The 23,134-nt window shown below is 39.5% G+C and overlaps 1 protein-coding gene across 4 annotated transcripts; it reads left to right on the top strand.

The window, feature by feature from the left end:
• The first annotated feature begins 12,990 nt into the window (after positions 1 to 12,990).
• On the top strand, positions 12,991 to 22,731 carry LOC121770539. Of its 4 annotated transcripts, none has more exons than XR_006043764.1 (10): positions 12,991 to 13,068; positions 13,370 to 13,536; positions 14,031 to 14,219; positions 15,555 to 15,755; positions 16,243 to 16,360; positions 16,739 to 16,793; positions 16,922 to 17,060; positions 17,211 to 17,355; positions 22,047 to 22,153; positions 22,477 to 22,731. XR_006043764.1 is itself a non-coding variant. In XM_042167264.1 (9 exons), exons 4-8 carry the CDS (start codon positions 15,570 to 15,572, stop codon positions 17,316 to 17,318), a joined length of 606 nt encoding a protein of 201 aa, XP_042023198.1. In that variant the 5' UTR covers positions 12,991 to 13,068; positions 13,370 to 13,536; positions 14,031 to 14,219; positions 14,311 to 15,569; the 3' UTR covers positions 17,319 to 17,355; positions 17,845 to 17,866. The 4 variants fall into 4 exon arrangements, 1 of the variants encoding a protein (XP_042023198.1); XR_006043765.1 differs by having other exon boundaries at positions 14,311 to 15,755; positions 22,065 to 22,153; XR_006043763.1 differs by having other exon boundaries at positions 14,311 to 15,755.
• The last annotated feature ends 403 nt before the right edge of the window (positions 22,732 to 23,134 follow it).

The following is a 23,134-nucleotide window of genomic DNA, read 5'->3' as shown; positions in this document are numbered from 1 at the left end:
CTCATCCATTTGGTTGTGTATCCTGCTTCTGTTGTATCGCCCACGTGATCGAGGAAGTAGCCGTGCTGGTGAACATTCCAACGTCCATTCAGGTTCATACCAATAATCTTGGTGTCTCAATGGACGGAACGCAGCTGCATACAATTTACACTAGTAAGACATGATAATAATGTAAGAATAAGAAGTATATAAATAACATACCTGCGTACTGGTGAATCCAAACATCTGTATGGTATCGGGAATCAACATGACTAAAGATGTCATCACTACGTTCTCTCAGCACCGCAACAGCGTGAGAGCAAGGCATTCTCCATGTCTGCCACTTTCCACATGAGCATCTCTTTTCACGATAATCTATCACTTGGATATTATGACCTCTACCCGGACCTCTGTGATAGGTTAGCACCTCATAAGTTCCACGTGCTATGCTTGTGGTCCTAACATGATGACGTCTCCCTCGACGGTCATTCTTCTGAAATAACTCCCAAGCCCACGGTGTCAAAGGCGTTTGACATTGTTTGGCTAGAGTTGTTCGGTTAACAAACCAGTTGATGGTCCGCCAGAATGTAATATCAATGATAGCTCTAATTGGGAGTTCCCTCGTAGATAACAAAACATTGTTATAACACTCGGATATGTTAGTAGATGTCTCACCCCATCGACGAAATCCATCATGTGCCATAGTCCACTGCGATCTATCTATGTTGGTTTCGAGGTACATCAAAGCTTCTGGACTCACCTTTTCTAATTCCCGCCTTGCAGTCCAATATTTCCGCTCCTCAATTGCTTCACCCATTACCCACACCCATTTCTTCAATCCAGGGGCTTTGTGTCTTTGTAACACATTCGATCTAACGTGAACTAAACAGTATCGATGATAACCAACAGGTGCCTCTTTCCACACATCAGACTGCATGGCGTTTATAATGCCAACATGTCTGTCTGAAATTATGCAAACTTCCTGCTCATGCTTTATAATATGCACTTTGACAAGATTCAAAAACTAACTCCAACTCTCATTTGTTTCTTCATCAACAATAGCAAATGCAACAGGCAAACAATTCTTATTAGCATCATAACCTACTGCAGCAAGTAGTTTACCTTTCAGTCTACCTTTGAGGTGAGTCCCATCAACTGATAAGACCGGCTTTGCTAGTTGGAACGCCTCTATTGCTGGCCCAAATGCCCAAAAAACGTAGCGGAACACCTTTGTATTACCATGACTCAAAATAGGGTCATGCAACCACTCAACGATTGTCCCTGGATTTTGACTTTGCAACTCAGTCAGGTAGCTGGGGAGTTGTCTGAATGATCCCTCCCACCCACCATATACAAGCTCAATAGCTTTTCTGCGAGCATACCATGCTTTCTTGTAGGTGATTTTCACGTGAAATTTATCTTTGATATATGTAAGCACCGCAGAAGGCTTGAATTCAACATCGTTTTCAATTTGACTTCGAATGCAGAGAGCAATCATGGATGATGTAAGATTAACATGTTCACTTGGATCGTGATCTCCCATGCAACAATGACGATCAACCCATGAGTTGATAGACCAGCTACCATCGCGTTTCTTGAACGTTGCTTTAACCTCCCAATTACATGGGTATCGTTGCCCAAGGGACTCACCTTTTCTTTTCGGACCAAATGGGTCCCTGCAAACTGCATGCCATCTTCTTTTTTTACTATCCATAACCTCATACATCCGACCTGTCCCACATGCCACAATGTTATAGCCGTTTTCAATTGCAATTTGCTATCAAATTTGGTTCCCACATCTATATGTCTCGGATTATCCTAATCCCAATACCACATGTCTTCTTCAACCACTCCATGGTCTTCTGAAACGTAACCTCGGCTGCCTTCACATGGTAAGGATCGAAAAAATGGTAAACCTTCAGGCACATAGTTGGGAACAGGTTGCTCCCCACGAACCGATGGTTGTATATAATTCTCAACCATCATATCAAGTGTCTCGTCGTCTATAGAATCTTCACATGATTCTGCACTATAATCAAGATCACTTGGTTGGGAACCATCACAATCAGGTCCATCACAACCAGCACTATTATCAGAACCATCTGTACCATCACAATTATCAGAAGCATCTGAACCATCACAACCATCTGAGCCATCACAATTATCAGAACCACCTGAACCATCATAACCATCACATGTCACATTTGGTACATCTGGTTGTTCATCAACCTCCCTCCAAAATGTGTTAAATTCAAACCTATTATATTCATCATCCCTCCTAGATGTCCCGATATCAAAACTATGATAAGCATCTCTCCTAGACGTTCCAACATCATGATGAGTGATTGGTGGTTCAAATTGCAACGCAGTAGTAACAGGAGTATATTCAATAAAAAGTTCAATTTGACGTGGATTTTCAGCAAACATATACTCCAACAAATTATCATCCACTGGTGTAGCTATATAATTCACCACTCCACTAAACAACACAGGATGCCTCCATGTTAAATCAATCGTATGTGCATCCAAATCAATTCCAATTTTTTCACATATCATTGAAACTAGCTGATAATAAGATATCTTTTCATTCAATATAATAAATGATTTTGCACGAGGAGGATCATAAGCAACACCCAAACCTGGGAGCTGAATGATTTTCCCATCCCAATATAAACTCACAAACACCATCAAACCTGCAAGCAAAATAAGTACGACATAACATCATATACTTTTAATTCAACATACTTAAAATAAATATTGCAAAAAATTAAATCCGAAAATTCAATACCAAGTTCAATGCTTCGATAATATATTACCTTTACAATGCTCACATATAACTACATCAATGGCCTAAATTCAATGTTTTTCTTGTCACACAACGTCAAACCATGAACCCTAGATCTATGCCTACATAACATATAGCAAAGATAATTGAAATTAATGCTCAAAAATTACCTAACACCACTTAATATAGGAATTAGAACATCAAAATAACGGATTACCTTCGATTTCCACCGGCTAGAGAAGTTGGGTGTGAATGAGATTGAGAGAATGAGCGATTTGGAAATGAAGATTTTGCCGTCTGGAGTGGAATATGTATTCAAGGCAAACACGCGAGAGCGTGTCGCGTGTTTAAATGAAACACGCAAGAGCGTGTCGCGTGTATAATTAAACACGCGAGAGGCGGACGCGTGTTTATTAAAGACGCGAGAGCCTAATGCGTGTTTCTTTTAAACACGCGAGACGCTAATGCGTCTTTCCTATGATTGGAATTCTTTTTTTTCCGGGTACAAATGGCGGATACACCGCCCCATAATGTCGTTTCGTGGAATTTAGCCAGCTCGGCGGCGTCGAAAATGGTGGAAGGAGATGTGGTGTGAGGCAAATGGAGTGGATGCTTGTTGGTGGCCGAAGAATAAGAACCCTAATAAAAAAATAATATTATTCTTTTTATAATTAATTAATTTACAAATGGAGTGGATGCTTGTTGGTGGCCGAAGAATAAGAACCCTAATAAAAAAAATAATATTATTCTTTTTATAATTAATTAATTTATAAATATTTTTTATGTAGTAAATTCTGAACCACTCATTTTTATTAATTAATTAATTTATAAATATTTTTTATGGAGTAAATTCTGGACCATTTATTTAATAAAAATGAGTGATTGATAATGTATCTCAATTCTTAATTAGACTAAAAAATCGCAATTGATCACAACCCTATATATATATACACACATGCTATGTGTTTGTATAAGAAATGTTGTCCAATATTTTAATAGTTAGTGTTTATACATATGTAGCTTGATTTCTTTCATAAAATATATATTTGATTACCCATAGGGACACATGTAAGAAAAAAAAAGAGGGAGAGCTGGCCATATCGTCTCATGCATTTGACGTGGGTAGTATATAGTTGAAGATGAATTTTTTATATTGGGAAGGAGAATAATAAAGAAAATGAGAAGAACAAATAGAAAAAAAATTGAGTCAGGTGGGGGAAGGAAATAACAAAAAAAATGGTGATCTTTTGGCTCATGATTGTTTGGGAGCTGTAAATCAAGACTTGGAATCTTTGGTATGACTAGGTGTCTATAAATTACATTTTTAATTTTATGTGTTAAGTGATTAATTGTTACGGGTAAGCAAAGTGAATAATTAGATTTCATGGTGTGATTCTGATATGATATGTGTTTAATGGTGATGATATGGATATTGCTTGGTGCACTGAATATATTCACGTTGTATTGGGAGTATTTAGTGGAATAAAATATAGATATGTGATTGATGTAATAGATATATTTTGCATATGGTATAGATATTTCCTGAAGCATTTCATTAAATAGGATCTGTGATAGTCTTGTCTGGATCTGAAATCACAGTGGACATAATAGGACCTTCGGGTCAAATCATATTGGGACATTTCGTTAAGTTTAAGATAGTATATTTCATTTTGACGAACAGTTGAGTCAAGTAATCATTTGGGGATGTTGCTCGATCGAGCTAGAGAACAGTGTTATAATTTAATCATTTGGGGATGTTATAATTCAGTGAAGCTATTCCGTTAAATCCTTGTAACACACCGTTACTCCTCTTGTTTTTTCATCTTATTCACTCCTCTTGGAACATGGCCGGATAATTTGTTGTGTGAGAGGTTGATGAGATCGAGCCTTAGAGATGACAGAATCGCCGGAATTGGGCAGAGAGCTTGTTTCTTGATAAGTTGCAAGAATTTGAAAGAGGGCAGGGCAGAGAGCATAGCGACAGAGGGATTTCACTGGAGAGCGCATGTTAATCTCATTCATCAAGTGGCAAGAGCCCAAGGAAGCCGTTGTTTCGCAAGTCGATTGAAGCAAAGCAAACGCCAAAACCTTGGAAATCTGGCAATTCGCCAGAAAAACGATTATCGGCCGTGATCGGACCTTTAAAGTCGGTTGTCGCTAAGGTCGAGTAATTCCATCTCCAGCAGCCCCCATATGCCACCGGGGACCCGCCCCGACATCCTGTTCTTGTTCACTTGGAGAAAATGGGACGAGAAAGACAACCTTCCTACATATGCTACTACACTTATTGTTTACTTTTGTTCATTTATGCTAAATCAACAATGTTGTATGTCCTTTCCAAAGTTAGGCTGGTCTTTTGGAGCCTGATTCAGTAGAAGGTTCTTGAAGATGTCAAATGTAAAAGATCGACACAAGAAATTTACGTGGTTCGATCCACAACTGGATCTACATCCACGGACAAAGTTGGAGACGATTTATTAAGAACACAATTGGAGAAACAATTACAATACACTCAATCTTTCCAGCTTGCTACTCAATCGGAGAAATGCTACTCGACTGTGAAAATTCAACTAGCTAGCTAACGATTACAATGTGTATTCACTCCTCTGAATTTTTTCTTCTTGATTCGACTGGAATCACGCATATGAAGGTGAAGGAATTCTATTAAAAGCCTAACTGAATCAGAACAGTTGCAACGGCTGGATTAGAAGAATAAAAACTCAACCAATACTTGGGCCTCCGAGATTGGGCCATGAATTATTTGCTTGGGCTTGATTGGTTGATCCGGCCACACAAACCCAACAAACTCCACCTTGGCTGAATCCACCAACAAATCATCTCCACCTTCGCTAAAGCTTCCTCATCTCCTAGATGTCAAGTTAACCAAGTCCAAGCAATGCTCGAACTTAGCACTCGGTAGAGGTTTAGTCATCATATCAGCAGCATTCTCAGATGTGTGAACCTTCTTGATCACCACCTCACCCCTGCTTATCTCATCCCTCATAAAATGAAGCTTGATGTCGATGTGTTTACTTCTTTCATGAAAAGTTTGATGCTTCGCCAAACTAATGGCACTATTATTATCACATAAGACTGTGACAGAAGCCTGCATCATACCAAAATCACCCAAGATTCCCTTTAGCCACTTTGCCTCCTTGACTGCCTCTGCCAATGAAATGTACTCGGCCTCTGTTGTGGAGAGTGCAACCACTGGTTGAAGGTTGGATCTCCAACTTACTGCAGTACCAAACAACTTGAAGATATAAGCTGACTGAGACTTTCTGCTGTCAACATTTGCAGCATAGTCTGCATCACAATATCCAATGAGCTCATCTTCATCCTCTATTGTGCAGAACAATAAACCCAAGTCTTGTGTACCCACTAGATACTTCATGATCCATTTCATGGCCTGCCAATGTGTGCCACCCGGGTCTGCCATATATCTGCTGGCTAAACTAATGGCATGAGCAAGATCAGGCCGGGTACAAAGCATCATATACATAATGCTTCCAACAATTTGCATAAGGAATTTTGGTCATCAGTTTCCTCTCTTGATCAGTAGCTGGCCTCTGACTAGTTAATAACTTGAAGTGTGGACTGGTAGGAGTCGACACTTTTCTGGAGTCCATCATCTGGAACTTAGTTAGCATCTTCTTAATGTAGCTATGCTGCATCGGCCACAACTTCTTAGCAGCTCTATCTCTGATAATGTCCATACCAAGAATCCTCTTTGCCTTCCCTAAGTCCTTCATCTCAAAAGCCTTTTCCAGATCCTCCTTCACCTGTGTGACATCTGCTTTACTAGGCCCTGCTACAAGCATGTCATCTACATAAAGCAACAAGTATGCAACAACTTTGCCTCCCTTGTATCTCATGTAAACACAGTTATCAAAAACAGATTTTCTGAAGCCCATCCTCTCCATCTGTTTGTCAAAAGTTAAGTACCATTGCCTACTACTTTGCTTGAGTCCATATAGACTCCTTTTTAGACAACACACCTTATCTTCATCCCCAGGTTTTATAAACCCATGTGGCTGCTCTATGTAGATAGTTTCCTCCAACTCACCATGCAAAAAAGCTGTTTTTACATCTAGTTGTTGTAGTTCCCAATCTCTCCGAGCCACTATAGCCAAAAGGACTCTTATAAAGCTGTGTTTCACAATGGGAGAGAAGACCTCAGTGTAGTCTATCCCCTCCTCCTGTGTGAAACCCCTTGCAACCAAATGAGCTTTAAACCTGATGCTATCATTCTCATATGCATCCACCTTTTTCTTGTAAATCCACTTACATGAGATTGGCCTTTGTTGGATCTGGGATCTGAGAACAAGGATCCTGGTTTTGTTCTTGATGAGAGAATCTATCTCATCCTTCATGGCCTTGATCCACTTCTCTTTATCCTTACTGCCAATAGCTTCCTTGTAACTGTTTGGCTCAGAAATTTCCAACTCTTCTGCAACACATAGTGCATAGTAAACAAAATCTGGATCTCTGAATCTGGCTGGTGGCCTTATCTCTCTTCTGGTTCTGTCTCTAGCTAGAGCATACTGCTGGCTTTGTGGCTCTTGTTCAGAGGGGTCTGGATGCAATTCAGTAGGCTGCTCATCTTCATCATCTGAGGATCTCAATTGCTCTCTGAAATCAGCAGCTTCAGAGCCTCTATCTTCTGGTTCTGGTTGCTCAAAACTGATGCCAGTAGGTTCTGGAGGTGTCTCTACATGCTTAATTGGCTTATATGGCATAATGGACTCATCAAAAATGACATCCCGACTAATGATGACTTTCTGATTCCCTTCCTCCGTGCACCATAGTCTATATGCTTTTGCACCATCTTGATAGCCAAGAAAAATGCATCTTAGTGCTCTAGGCTCTAGCTTTCCTTGCTTTATGTGAGCAAAGGCTCTGCATCCAAAAACTCTAAGCCTTTGATACCCTCCCAGGCTACCATACCACCTGTTGTCTGGAGTGTCAAAACTGATGGCCGAGCTTGGACATTTATTCACCAATTTTGCTGCAGTGGAGACAGCCTCTGCCCAAAATCTTTTAGGAACTCCTGAGGTGAACATCATACATCTGACTCTCTCCAGCAGTGCTCTATTCATCCTCTCTGCGGTTCCATTTTGCTGAGGATTCCCCGGAGCAGTTCTGTGTCTCCTCTCCCCAAATTGCTTACAAAAGCTGTCAAACTCCTTTGATAGGAACTCGAGCCCATTATCTGTCCTTAGGCATTTCAAACCATGGCCCTTTTCAACTTCTACAGCCTTATACCAAGTCTTGAATCTATCAAAAGTCTCTGATTTTTCTTTAAGAATCCAGACCCAGACCTTTCTGCTATAGTCATCAACAATGCTCAAGAAATATCTTCCACCTCCTATGGAATTCACTGGGCTTGGACCCCATAGATCACTGTGACAGTAGTCCAAAGGGTTTGATGAACTGTGTTTTCCCGAGCCATAAGGTAACTTCTTTCCCTTTCCTAACAAACATGACTCACACATCTTCATACTCTCCCCTTCATTATAAGAGAATATGCCTTTCCTGATCAATTCTTTGAGTCCTTTATCACCCACATGTCCTAGCCTTTTATGCCATAAGGCCAAACTTTGATCTTCAGCAACACATGAATCACTCACAATAACCTCAGCTTCCAGATAATACAACCTATTCTTTCTAGATGCTGACATAACAGTGGCATTACCATTCATGACCTTCATGCATCCATCAGAAAATATGCAGGAAAACCCCTTCATTTCTAACACACCAACAGATATCAAATTCCTCTTAATACTAGGTATATATCTGACTTCAGTTAGCAGTTTAATAGAGCCATCATGAACCTTGAATCGAACATTTCCAATTCCCTTGACAACACATACCTGGTTATTTCCAAGTAAAACTGACATTCATGATCTGAGCTTCTCAGTGGTCCATGATCCAAGAGTCTGCAATGGGCTTCTCAGTGACATTCATGATCTGAGCCGGCTCAAATTCTGCTACACAATCAGCAGTGTTCTGATCTGAGTTGCTCTCGGACTGCTTCTTCTTCCAAGCAAAGCAGTTCTTCTTGATATGCCCCGGTTTCTTGCAATAATTGCAAGTCCTAGAATCCTTCTGATCTGACTCCTTTTGGCCCTTTCCCTTCCACTTCTCAAAACCTTGTTTCTTCCATTTTTCAGCCTTCTTGATGTTAGCCTTCACATTCAAACTCTCCCCAGCCTGATCATGTGACTTTACTGAGGAATTCTGAAAATCTTTCAACTTCAAAGCCGAATACACCTCCCCATAGGTGATCTTGGAGTCCCTCCCAAGGAGTATAGTGTCCTTGAATTGTTCGAAGCTCCTTGGCAATGAGTTTAATAGCATGATCGCTTTATCTTCATCCTTGATCTGCTCATCGATGTTCTCTAGATCATCCACACACTTGCCAAAATCTTCGAGCTGCTCCAAGATACTCTCCGCCTCCGAAATCTTGAAAGTGAAGAGCCTTTGTTTTAGATGAAGACGATTAGCAAGAGACTTCGTCATTTATATAGTCTCAAGTTTTCTCCATATCGCTGCAGCGGTCTCCTCCTTGGAGACCTCCCTCAGAACTCGATCACCGAGGCTAAGGATCAGAGTGCTATAAGCCTTTTGTTGAAGTTCTTGAGCCTTCGGATCATCCTTCTCATCCGAATCTTTGACGACGTCATCCTTCACCTCCTTGAGGATTTCCCAGAGCCCTTGCTGCATCATCACTGCCTTCATCTTCAACCTCCATAAGCCAAAGTCATTCTTGCCAGTAAATCTCTCTAATTCGAATTTTGCCGAAGCCATCGCGCCGATCAAATCGCTTCCCACAGACGGCGCCAATTTGAAGATGTCAAATGTAAAAGATCGACACAAGAAATTTACGTGGTTCGATCCACAACTGGATCTACATCCACGAACAAAGTTGGAGACGATTTATTAAGAACACAATTGGAGAAACAATTCCAATACACTCAATCTTTCCAGCTCGCTACTCAATTGAGAAATGCTACTCGACTGTGAAAATTCAACTAGCTAGCTAACGATTACAATGTGTATTCACTCCTCTGAATTTTTTCTTCTTGATTCGACTGGAATCACGCATATGAAGGTGAAGGAATTCTATTAAAAGCCTAACTGAATCAGAACAGTTGCAACGGCTGGATTAGAAGAATAAAAACTCAACCAATACTTGGGCCTCTGAGATTGGGCCATGAATTATTTGCTTGGGCTTGATTGGTTGATCCGGCCACACAAACCCAACAGTTCTGATGTGGAAATTCCCAAGGTCGATGTATCTTACAAATCACAGAAAGTCGTTAACAAATACTCTCTCCGTCCCGGACTACTTGCACTTATTTCCTTTTTGGGCGTCCCAAGTTATTTGCACTATTTCCATTTTTAGTAAAAATTTTCACCTACAGTCGTAATATTTGACTTTGCTATACACTCATTCCTTAATCTTCGTGCCGAAAATGAGTAGTGCGGGACGGAGGGAGTATGATTGTACGGTGAGAATAATTAAAAGAACCTGCCCATTTTATGCAGTTGGATTCCAAGAGTGGCCCATTAAATAGACTTTTACCTTTCCATCTGTTTTCTTTTAATTTATTCGACAAGTCAATTTACCCAACGGTCACATCACATCACCTTATCTCTATTTTTCTTCTTTTTAATTAAAGTTGGGTGGGAAAATTGATTGTTGACTGGGCGGGAAAATTGAGAGAATGAATTTTTTTCATTTTAGATTTTATGTTAAAATGATGAAAATATGACTTGGGGATATTAATATATACCTGAGCTTATTATTTTAGGGCTTTGCCCTGACATATAAATGTAGTTATGGTGGCCCAGTTCTGACTTAAAATGTTTTGTATAGTTGGATGATAATAGGCTTGTTTGATACTATGGTTATGTTAAGATAAGCCCAAATATGGATATATATCTGAATATTTCATGTGTTTGATATAAAACTATAATGGGCCTTGTTTTTTTCAAAAGCCCAACACGCACAACACACACCAAAACAGCTCGCCATCGCCATTCTCTTCTTCCTCCTCCTCTTTCTCTCACTTCCCCCAAATTCCACCCACCTGCTTAATCTCCCACCCTAATTCCTCCGACTAACCCCCCTCGTGTATTTTCCGCCAAATTTCCCACCCTAATTCCCCCATCGCCATTACCTTCCGATTCTCGTGTATTTTCCGCCAAATTTTTGGGGATATTACAGCTGCGGAGGATCTCTGATTGTTTCCGATAACCATGGGTTCGATTGGAGCAGATCTGAGCCGGAAAATCCACCCCCGAGCGGTGGACGACTTCGATCGGTTGCCGGACTCGCTCATCCTATTGATCTTCAATATAATCGGAGACGTCAAGCACTTGGGGCGATGCTGGGTCGTTTCGAGGCGGTTCCACCCGCTTGTTCCCCAGGTCGACAACGTCGTTGTCCGCATCGACTGCGTGATCTCCGACGACGATCCTTCCTCCACCTCATCATCCTCGTCCTCCGCCGCCGACAAGTCGCGCCACCCAATCTCCTCCTTCTTCCGCACCTTCTTCTCGGGACTCCAAACGGACGCCCGACGTGAGAGTGACAAATGCGGTGTGTGAACGGAGACAGCAGAATGAGAGAGATGGAGCTGCCTGGCTTTGTTTTCCCAATTTGAGAACTAGAGAGAGAGAGAGGTGGAAGTCTTTGTCACATAGAGAGAGAGTTTTGAGAATGATAATACAAAAGTTTAGGAAAAAGAGATGGGGGTTGGGATTGTTTCTGTTTTGTGAATTGTAGAAGATGACACAAAGAGAGAGAAAATAGGAGTGGAATGGCTGTGTACGTGTAGGAAGAGTAGGGAATAGGAGTAATAGTTTATTTGTTTATTTGTTTAACTTTTAGAGTAGGGAAATAGGCCCAATAGACCCAATAACATATATATCTAATCTGTGCATAACCCAACCAACGTATCAATCTTGACTGGAATGATTTCATCGGTATAATATAGTACTCCCTCCGTCCCGCACTACTCGCACATTTCTTTTTAAGCACGGAGATTAAGGAATGAGTGATAGACAAAGTCAACAATTACGGCTGTAGGTATAAATTGTTACTAAAAATGGAAAGAGTGCAAATAACTTGGGACGCCCAGAAAGGAAATAAGTGCAAGTAGTGCGGGACGGAGGGAGTATGTAAAAGTGCTTCCGCGTGTTCCGCGATGATCTGTTACTAACCAAATTAAGACGACGGGTTTGCAGCAAAAAAGATATAGAAAAAGGATATTGATAAAGGAATGAATCTAATAGGTAACTATGAATATTATTGTTCTGGTTTAGTTATTGTTTAGTATGTATTTCAAAGAGTCATGGTTCAATTTTTGTGTGGTTGGATGATATTAGTTTTTGTTTACTATTTTGATTGAATTATTGCAGGTCCCTGCACATAAGAAATGTACCCCATATTTACTTTACCCACACTTTAAATCTTGATAGATGTCAGCGAAGCGACGAACATTTACAATCCCTATATTTTTAAAATAGTCCGTTTCATATGCTTATTCACTTTTTGACCAACTTTTCGGACAAGCCTCCAAAGCTTAAAGGACTTTTCTGTACTCTCATTGTCTAAAAGTAGAGCCTATAATTCTGTCTCAAAAGAATATATTTTTATTTATAAAATTAAATAATATATTAAAATATTTTATAAATTAGTATGATGGAATAAATATATGCATATTGAATTTTTAAATATTTAGAGTATTTAAAGACTTAAAAAGTTTTAAAAAAATAAAATAAGAACATGATTATTTTATTTTATTTTTATTAAAAAATATCGAATTATCATTAAAAATTTGAATTTTCTTAACCATTGTATTTTATTTTTAAATCATAATATGATTACCTTAACTTGCAGTGATAAACCATAAATTTGGATGCTCAATCCTAAATTAATACTTACACTTCTACAAAAATATACTCCATTCATCCCATAAAATTGGCCATATTTCCTTTTTCGTCCTTCTTATACAGATAGTCCATATCCATTTATGGCAACACTTTGTCTTTTACTTTATCATTTATGTGTCTCACTATCCCCTATACAATTCCAACTACTTTTTATTCTTCTCTTTTACTTTACCAAATTATACATTAAAACTCGTGCAAATTTAAATGGTCTATTTCTACGGGACTAAGGAGTATTTAAGTCTCTGTTTTTCATTTGAGCAGATCGAAGCAGTTCTACAAGTCAGAGTTCCATCCGATCCTCGACGCCGGCTGGCTACGTTTTCATTTCTCCACCACATATGGTACCATCTTCCTCTCGATTTTTCAATCCGTTTTTGTGGAGTATTTTGTACTCCGTATTTAGGAATTATTGTCAAAATTAGGGATAACGACGCAAATTTTGCCACACAGCTGAAATATAGTAGTAGCTCTATTTCCACACACTAATCGCAAATCGAGCTACATTTGAACAAATATTGTGCAAACTTACATAAAATAATCGCTGATTAAAATGAGGCGGCGATCATACTAATTAGTTGAAGATATTTCGATAGCGTTTTCGGTTTTTAAGTTTGGGAATTTATTAGGGTTTCTTCGTTTTAGGCTATGGGGTCAAATGAAGAGCGTAGTTTGACGATTGAAGGGAACGAGACAGAATTGAAGCAAATCGAACCAGCTAGAAGCCGATTTCCTTACTGCGTTGTGTGGATCAACGCGCTAATTTTGCATTTGGTGCACCAACGCGCTACCTGCAGCTGAGCAAAGAGCAGGTGGAGTTGGAGTTGATTCGTATGAATTTCGATGGATGATATAAAATCAGCCCTTATATAAGTGGATTAGTTTATTTTCTTCTGCCATCGAGTCTCTTTAATGCATCTACGATACAATGTGCTCTTGATTTAAGTGGTACAAATCATATATCCTGCGATGCTTCACTATGCGTTTATGATTAGGATAGGTGAATAATAGCTCAATGGTGTGAATCGATTTTGTTGGATTTATGTGCTCTTTAATGATATACTGCAGTGATGATCTATGCATTTATGTGCTAGCATTTATTTTGCTGATCTTATGCGCTCTCAAACTATATCTGCAGGGCTGCAAAGAATAAGTGAAATAGCCCGTGTGCTATCCATTTTGCTGGATTATGTGGTCTTCGTTGATTTTATGGAGTCCCAATTTATGTCCTACACTGCATTTACAGTGAAATAGCTTGTGTTGGTGCAATGTGCTTTTTGTTGATTTTTTGATGATAATCCTGCAGTGCTGCACTTTTCTCGACTCTACTGCACAAGGTGGCAATGGAAGGGAAGTCACAACCTGGGATGACACGTTGCGAAAGAGCACACTAGAGTACCAGCACCAGGCCTACAACATCTTGACTTGCAACTGCCATTCCTTTGTGGCCAACTGTTTGAACAGGTTGAAGTTTCAGGCTGGCAATTGGAATGTGGTAAGTCTGGCCGTGTTGATTTTCATGAAGGGGCGTTTCGTTAGTAGGTTAGCTATTCTTCAAACTTATTTACCATTTGTCGTCGTACTAGGCCTTGGTCTCGTCTTTGGAGGTGGGGCCTTCCTCACCTATTTGTCCATTTTCATCTGTGTTCTTGTTGGGTGGTTTCTTCTTGGCACGTACTGTTGCAAAAACCTGATCCATGTGTAGCGCTGCGCTAATTTTGTTATCTGATAATAGTTGTGCGAGTGTTCACTAGATGTTCATACACTTGAGGCTTTGTACCTGGTTCTTGAGAAAGTGTTGAATTCTTGCACTGGCATATCTAGAAATGGAGCGAACATGATTTGCCGTAGTAGGCAAGGCGAGGGAGTCGAGACGATACCGTGTTTACGAAACAAAAACTGGGACACTATACATTTTAGAACATGATAGTAGTAAACAAGTCGAGTCGATCTCTTGTTACTTGTTTCCAAAGCAAGGACAAACGAAATTTCACAACACGATAGTCAATAAGCAAATCGAGTCGATTTTGTGTTTGCAAAATAAAAACAATAGAATATTTGGTTTTTTGCTAAATTAGAGGATTCGGGTCATGAAAATTGAAAACATTGAAAACAACGTATGTGTATATATGTAACTTTATAAAAAGACACCATAAAAATTTGAAATTTGGAAATTTTGGGATTAATTGGAAACTGATGCTATACAATAAATGGAGTTATATCTAGAAAATTAGAAAATGAAATGAAAAAATAATGTAAAACGTGAACGGGATCGAATATTTTGATTAAATGTAGTTTTAATTATTAGGAGTATCACATTACAAAATGTCTTCCCAAATATATTGTGCAGAAAAATGTACTCCATTTGTAGTAGGGCTATCAAAATGGATATCGGGTATTCAATATTGGGTACCTGATATCCAAACCCGAAAACCAATTCCCGACTTTTCAGGTTTTTGGTTCGGGACCGGGTACTCAATTTTTGGATTTCCCGATTTTTTTAAAAATTTTATAAATGGTTATTTATCTTAATTTTAAAAACAAATAAATTACTATTAGTAATTTACTATTGACTGTTGAGTCAAACCCAAATTCTGATTTAGTAAAATTAGGATACCCCAAACGGCCAAACCCAATTCCCAATTCAAATTCTCAGTTGAAGAATAAAGTAGGCGTCGCTCCCTCTCCGCCTCCGGTCTCCCTCTCGTCCCTCCCTCCGCCGCCGTCAACTGTAGAAATTCCAGCTGCTGCTTCTCACTGAACTGAATCCCTGATCAATCTCTCTATTTTTTCCCTGCATTGGTTCCCAAATCCATTTCGAATTTTGCAGTAAGCTAAATCGGAGATGGAGGAGGCTCCGATTATTACGAAAGGTCGATACACATACGTACACGATGTCAAAATCGGCTCACCCGAAGCAATTGACGTTCACCACATCTCCATCGCGAGAAGCGCTGCAGATTTTCTCTCTCTCTGCTCGTATGCTCTTCGGTTAGCGGCTGCTTGCTTTCCGATTTTAGCGCTTATGCAGGTATTTTGTTTTTTATGCATTTTGCAAATATTACTACTAGTGTTAGCTATCTATGGATGATGAGACTCCCGATTTGGCTATAATTTTGATGATTTGAGCTTCTCGTGTGTTAAGTAATTGCCGATCTTCAAATTGTTGTGCAATATTGAGCAACCTAAAATGTAAACATGCTGCTTTTGTTTTATCTCATAGGAGTTTGTCAGGTTTATTTCTCTCTCTAATAGCTTGATTGCCGTGATTTTGGTAGACCTGCGATATATTAGGTGTGATCGAAATGGTTTCCGTGATTAGATAGCAAATGGGGAGGAATTATATGTTTTAGGCGTTGTATTGCATCTGCTAAAAATTTTAGATTCTCAAGCAAGTTTTACTCCAGATAAAGAAAATGTGGAATCACTTAACTGTGTATTTTCACTGTAAATGATAGTATGATACTAGGGGTCAATTTTTTGATCTAGTGATTTTATTTGTTCTATATCTTATGTAGAAATCGACGAGTGTCTATGATCTATTGATGCTGGAAAAACCAGTTGCTATTGTTTTTTGGAGTTTTGTTGTGGCTGGGTTGCTCATAAGGCGAATTCTAAGAAAGCAAGTTGAGAAAGGTAAGGAGCTCAGAAACAACAGATTTTGTATTACAAAAATTTGGTATATTTCTTTGTCTTACTGTTTCTTCCTTGAAAGGTTGATTGTTTGGTGCTTTTTTGTCCCTATAATTCAGAACCTATGATTTAGTTGGAGCATCGTTGTTGCATCCGTATTATTTTTTATTTTTACTTAATTGTATGTAATTATGTTGTCAGATTTATGCATGATCCAATCCTACATTTGTATTCAGCCGCATCATAATCGTGGAATATATGGAGCATGCATACAATGGAAAGAGTTAAAAGAAATTAAAATAGATAGTGTCTAATGGAAATGTGATAGACATCAAGGTTCATTCTTTAAATCTCATAACTTAAGTTGTTTGTGTGTAACAGAATCTGTTATCATTTTGCCAGCTTTTGGTGTTCAGCTTGAGACAGTTTACAGAAGGTATTATTTTGAGGAATGTCCATACTTTTCAATATCAGACCCCCCCCCCCCCCACCCTCCCTCATTCATGAGGTAATCTAGGTTCATATTTGCTCTGTCATGGTGACAATTTAATTTGTCCAAACCAGTGGGAAAATGGTACACCAGTTTGTTCCAATTGACAAGATCATGAAATCCGTCTTGAATGAATGTGTGACCCCAGTAACCTGCTACTGGAATCTTTCTCTGATTATACGTGGAGAGGATGAATTGTTGCTAGCATTCAAGGTAGAGAATCTTCTATTCCCTCAACTATTTTATCTATGAACTCAAAGAATTAAATAGTTTTTTGCTTCTTATCCATGAATGATTCTGATACTTCCAGATTAGTAACTTTGTGTTTCACCCTTTCTTTGCTTCATCTGATTTCAAATCTAGGGATTATATACTCCAATCACAATGTTAGTCCCCATTTGGAAGGCTCTGTGTGCAGCCATCGATGACAAAAAAGGGGCTGACATGCCTTCAAATTGTGATAACCGATGATGCAAGGAGTTGGAATACACTATTTTCTGGTTTAAAGGTATTTTTCTGCTTTCATTTTTATCCTTAACTATTACCTGTGAACATTTTGAGAAGAATGAACTTATGAGCATGACAACAGTCTGGACTTGCTCGTGTTAATTATGGAGCCTAATTTATCTCCTACCATGTTTAGGATTTGTTTCCTTGAAGTATTTTTTCCTTGTGATATATGTTTCCTAGTTTGACTAGAATTAGGGCTCTCTAGTTGCTTATAAATAGAGGTGCTCCCTCATTGTTAAATCATTCTGAAATATATAGTGAAATCTCTGGCTTGCCATCGCCCCCAGACGTAGATACACATTGTATCGAACTGGGTAAACAATTTCTTGTGTTCATTCTCTTTTATATTCGTGATTGCCTGTGTTTACTTCTCAACAACTGGTATCAAGAGCCTAGGGTTTAAGAGGCAGAAATCACGATCGGGATCAACGAGAAAATTGCTGTAGAGAAGTTCGACGGATCTGATTTCGGATTTTGGAAGATGCAGATTGAGGATTACCTGTACGGTAAAGGTCTCTGGAAGCCTTTAAAAACCAAACCCGAAAAGATGGAACAGTGGGAGCTGCTGGACAGAAAAGCGATGAGCGCGATTAGGCTATCGTTGTCTAAGGATGTGGCTTATCACACGACTGCAGCAAAGTCAACAAAGGAGATGATGAAGATCTTGGAGGACATGTATCAGAAACCATCAACGGCAAACAAGGTACGACGATTGTTTAATTTTAGAATGCAAGAGGGAAAGCTGGTACAACATCTCAACGAGTTCAACATGATTACTTCGCAATTGAACTCGGTTGATATAAAATTCGATGATGAAATTCGTGCCCTGATTTTGCTATTGTCTCTGCCTGAGAGTTGGGCTGGCACAGTGACAGCAGTTACTGCTGCAGAGACAAACCTAACAGTTGACAGAGTAAGAGATCTGATGATTGGTGAGGAAGTTCTCCGGAGAGAATCAGGATCTTCTACTTCGGGATCAACACTGAATACAGAATAGAGAGGCAGATCGAAGGGAAAGCAAAATCGTGGAAGATCAAATTCCAGAGGAAGGAGCCAATCCAAGAAGGATTTGGATAAAGTTAAATGCTGGAATTGTGATGAGTTTGGGCATTTTAGAAACCAGTGTGAGGCACCGAAGAAGTATAAGAATAAGGATCAGAAGAACAAGAAGACAGCAAACGCTACCATGTCTGATGACGATGGCGAGACGTTGGTCTTGAGTGTCAGTAGTCCGATGGAATCGTGAGTATTGGATTTTGGAGCATCGTTCCACTCCTGCAGCAATGTGGAGCTAATGGAAGACTACGTTTCTGGCTATTTTGGGAAGGTACATCTGGCTGATGAAGGGCCCTTAGATATCGTGGGAAAGGGAAACGTGAAGGTAGTGATGTCCAATGGATCCGTGATAAAACTGAATGGAGTCAGACACATTCCTGGATTGCAGAGAAGTTTGATTTCGATTGGGCAGCTTGATGCAGAAGGGTGCACCGTGACGTTTGGCTGCAACAATTGGAAGATTACCAAGAGAGCTATGATAGTAGCTCGAGGTAAGAAGGAGGGTACGTTGTATACCACAACTAACTCCAAAGATTGCATTGATATTGCAAGTGAGGCAAATAATGCAGATTTGTGGCACTGTCGTCTTGGCCACATGAGCGAGAAAGGGATGAAGATAATGTGCTCAAGAGGTTTACTGCCTGGCCTGAAAACTGTTGAAGTTGGCCTGTGCGAGGATTGAGTGTTTGGGAAACAGAAAAGGGTGAGTTTCTCAAGAGGAGGCAGAAAATTGAAGACACAGAAGTTGGAGATGGTCCACACTGATCTTTGGGGACCAGCACCTGTGAAGTCCGTAGGAGGCTCTGAATATTATATGACTTTCATCGACGACTCTACTCGAAAGCTATGGGTTTATTTTCTGAAGAGGAAATCCGATGCGTTTGACGCTTTTATGAAGTGGAAAGCCCTTGTTGAAACTGAAACCGGGCTGAAGATGAAGTGTCTAAGATCTGATAATGGAGGAGAATATGAACTTGCAAAGTTCAAGGAGTTCTGCGCCGAGAATGGAATCCGCATGGAGAAAACTGTGAAAGAAACTCCACAGCAGAATGGAATCGCAGAGCGCATGAACAGAACGTTGAATGAGCGAGCAAGATGCATGAGGTTGAAAAGTGGATTGTCAAAGAGTTTTTGGGCAGATGCAGTCAACACAACTGCATTCCTAATTAATAGAGGTCCATCAGTTCCCTTGGAGTTTCGGATACCCGAGGAGGTTTGGACATGAAAAGAGGTAAATCTATCTTTCCTACGCATCTTTGGTTGTGTTGCTTATGCTCATGTTAGTTCCGTTGAGAAGTTGGATGCTAAATCTATTAAGTGTACGTTCATTGGTTATGGAGGCGATGAGTTCGGTTATAGACTCTGGGATGAGCAGAACCGTAAGGTTATTCGCAATAGAGATGTCATTTTCAATGAACAGGTATTGTACAAGAATAGATTGAAAGCGTCGAGTCCCAACAGTTCTGAGCCACAAGTGGTCGAGCTAGACATCTCAAACTCGAGTGGGAGCAAGGAGAGTCAGAATGCTGAAGAGGTGCTTGAAGAAGAACCAAGCACTCCACCACCGACTATTCCGCTGCCTAAATCGACTAGAGAGCGACGTGCACCTGATAGGTACTCGCCCTCTAATTTCTATTTGTTACTTACTGATGGTGGTGAGCCCGAGTGTTATGCAGAGGCAGGAGAAGGTCCTGATAAACGAAGGTGGAAAATTGCCATGGATGACGAGTTTGCCTCTCTTCTCCTGAATGACATATGAGAGCTTGTGGAACTTCATAAAGGGAAAAAGGCATTGCATTGCAAGTGGGTCTATCGAATCAAAGGTGAAGCTGATGGTAGCAATTGTCAAGGGATTTGAGCAATTATACAGTATTGATTATACAGATGTGTTCACTCCTGTTGTGAAACTAACTACTATTCGTTTAGTGTTGAGTATGGTAGTTGCAGAAAATCTATTGTTACATCAGATGGATGTAAAGACGACATTCCTTCATGGTGATTTGGAGGATGAGTTGTACATGACACAGCCTGAAGGATTCGTAGTAAAAGGAATGGAAAACCTTGTGGCCAAGTTGAAGAAGAGCTTGTATGGTTTAAAGCAAGCTCCAAAGCAGTGGTACAAGAAGTTTGATGGATTCATGATGGAGATTGGCTATAAAAGATGCTACGCTGACCATTGTTGTTACTACAAGAGGTTTGACAAGAGCTATCTTATCCTTTTATTATATGTTGATGATATGTTGATCGCAGGAGGTGATCAAAAGGAGATGAATAAGTTGAAAAGACAATTGTCTGAACGATTCTCCATGAAAGATCTTGGAGAGGCTAATCAAATTTTGGGCATGAGAATCGAGCGTGGCAAGGCGGTAGGAAAATTGTATCTTTCGCAAGCTGCTTACATTGGTAAGGTTTTGGAAAGATTCAACGTGGATAATTCGAAGCCAGTAAGTGTGCCTTTAGGCAGTCACTTTAAGCTGTCAAAGGAGTCGCCGAGTACAAAAGAAGAACGTGCTAAAATGAAGAAAATTCCTTATGCTTCAGCAATTAGTAGTATTATGTATGCAATGGTGTGTACGAGGCCTGATATTGCACAAGCAGTGGGAGTAGTGAGCCGGTTCATGGGTGATCCGGGCAAGCAACATTGGGAAGCAGTTAAATGGATCCTTCGATACTTGAGAGGTACTACAGAAAGTGTCTTATGTTTCAATGGCAAGAATGTCGAGCTGACAGGTTATTTGGATGCAGACTTGGCGTCCAATGATCTTTGATGGGAGAAAAAGCACAACCGGGTATGTATTTACTTATGGTGGTACTGCTATTTCACGGACTTCTAAGTTGCAGAAGACCGTTGCTTTGTCTACTACGGAGGCTGAATATGTAGCTGTGACAGAGGCAAGCAAGGAGATGGTGTGGTTGCATAGTTTCTTAGATGAACTTGGGAAGGAGAACAAGAGTAGCATACTCTACAGTGATAGTCAGAGGCAAGCAAGGAGATGGTGTGGTTGCATAGTTTCTTAGATGAACTTGGGAAGGAGAACAAAAGTAGCATACTCTACAGTGATAGTCAGAGTGCTATTTTCTTGGCGAAGAATCCAGCGTTTCATTCTAGGACAAAGCATGTGGAGTTGAAGTATCATTACATCCGACACCTAGTAGAGATGAAAATCCTGCAACTTGTGAAGATAATTGGAAGTGAGAATCCTGCAGACATGTTTACTAAGGTGGTGACCTTAGAGAGATTGAAGCTATGCATAGCTTCAATCGACCTTGGAACTTGAAGAGAAGGTTAGGTGATGCTAAGCGGATGAAGGGATGAGATCACGAGGAAATGGTTGTTTAGGAGTTGTTAGTCTCCAAGTGGGAGATTGTTAATTATGGAGCATAATTTATCTCCTATCATGTTTAGGATTTGTTTCCTTGAAGTATTTTTTCCTTGTGATATATGTTTTCTAGTTTGACTAGAATTAAGGCTCTCTTGTTGCTTCTAAATAGAGGTGCTCTCTCATTGTTAAATCATTCTGAAATATATAGTGAAATCCCTGGCTTGGCATCGCCCCCAGACGTAGATACACATTGTATCGAACTGGGTAAACAATTTCTTGTGTTCATTCTCTTTTATATTCGTGATTGCAGCTGTTTATTTCTCAACAGCTCGTACTTCCTATTGTGAAGAGCTTGGAGCATATGGTGCCTGGATTCCAGATGCAGGCACTTCAATATTACTTCAAGTTTTTCTGAAGGTGAGAATATTTTTTTGATGTGCCTATAATATCTTAATCAGTTAATATCTTTATAATTAGCCTTTAATTTACTTACCTCATTAGATTATTTCTCAAGCATAATGGTTTAGAAAAAAACTTTAGGGGCTTCAAGTTTTCAGTTTTTCACCTCTTGTAGAATGGAATCATTAGTTTCAACTAGATGATAATATGTATGTATGTATGTATGTAATTACATTCAATTCAGTGGCACAATGTTATTCTCGTTTGCTTTGAACTAAAACTCTCATGAGTCATGAGAAATTGATTTGCAAGCACCTTCTTATATTTGACTTGCTTTACAGGATTGAGGTAAATTATCTATTGGTTGAGAAAAAAAATCAACCTGTTGATCCTTGATTTTCAAATTCAAAGGCATCCAGTCCAAATCCACACATTTGAACTGCAACTGTATCATGATGGAACTTGTTTTTCTTGCCTCTTTCCATCAGTTGTAGCTGCTCCTAGATGATCAACTTTTGCTCTATGCCTGTTACAACTATGTGTAGGAAAAAACCTGCTGAAGAAAATTAGCTTTTGTTACTGTTGTTTTCTGTAAAGTTTTGTGTGTGCGCGCGTCTGCATTGCCAGTTACCTTCTAGTATTGTTTTTCAGTTCTTTTGCTAATATATTTGGGATTAGGACTGACAATATAAGCAATCTATTCATCATTTAGCTTGTGACTGACTGATTGATGAAAAGATTGTGTAACACCTCATAATTCGAAAATTCAAAATAATAAGAATTTAAAAGATTCAATAATTTATTTTGATTAAGTTTTTGAAATTAAAGTAGTAGCTGAAATTTGGAGGATTAAACAATTTGAAGTTGAGTTTTTGGGATTTGTTAAGCTTAAAATAAGTTTTTTTTTTTGTTATCTATGATAATCAATTTAATTAAGTTGATTTTTTGTGTGATCTATGATGATCAAGTTGCATAGAGCCAAATAATGATTAGCATATG

Source organism: Salvia splendens, chromosome 16, assembly GCF_004379255.2.
Source record: "Salvia splendens isolate huo1 chromosome 16, SspV2, whole genome shotgun sequence".
NCBI classification, from domain to species: Eukaryota; Viridiplantae; Streptophyta; class Magnoliopsida; order Lamiales; family Lamiaceae; genus Salvia; species Salvia splendens.
Note: the sequence above shows the minus strand (reverse complement) of the source record. Positions and strands in the feature narration are given on the sequence as shown.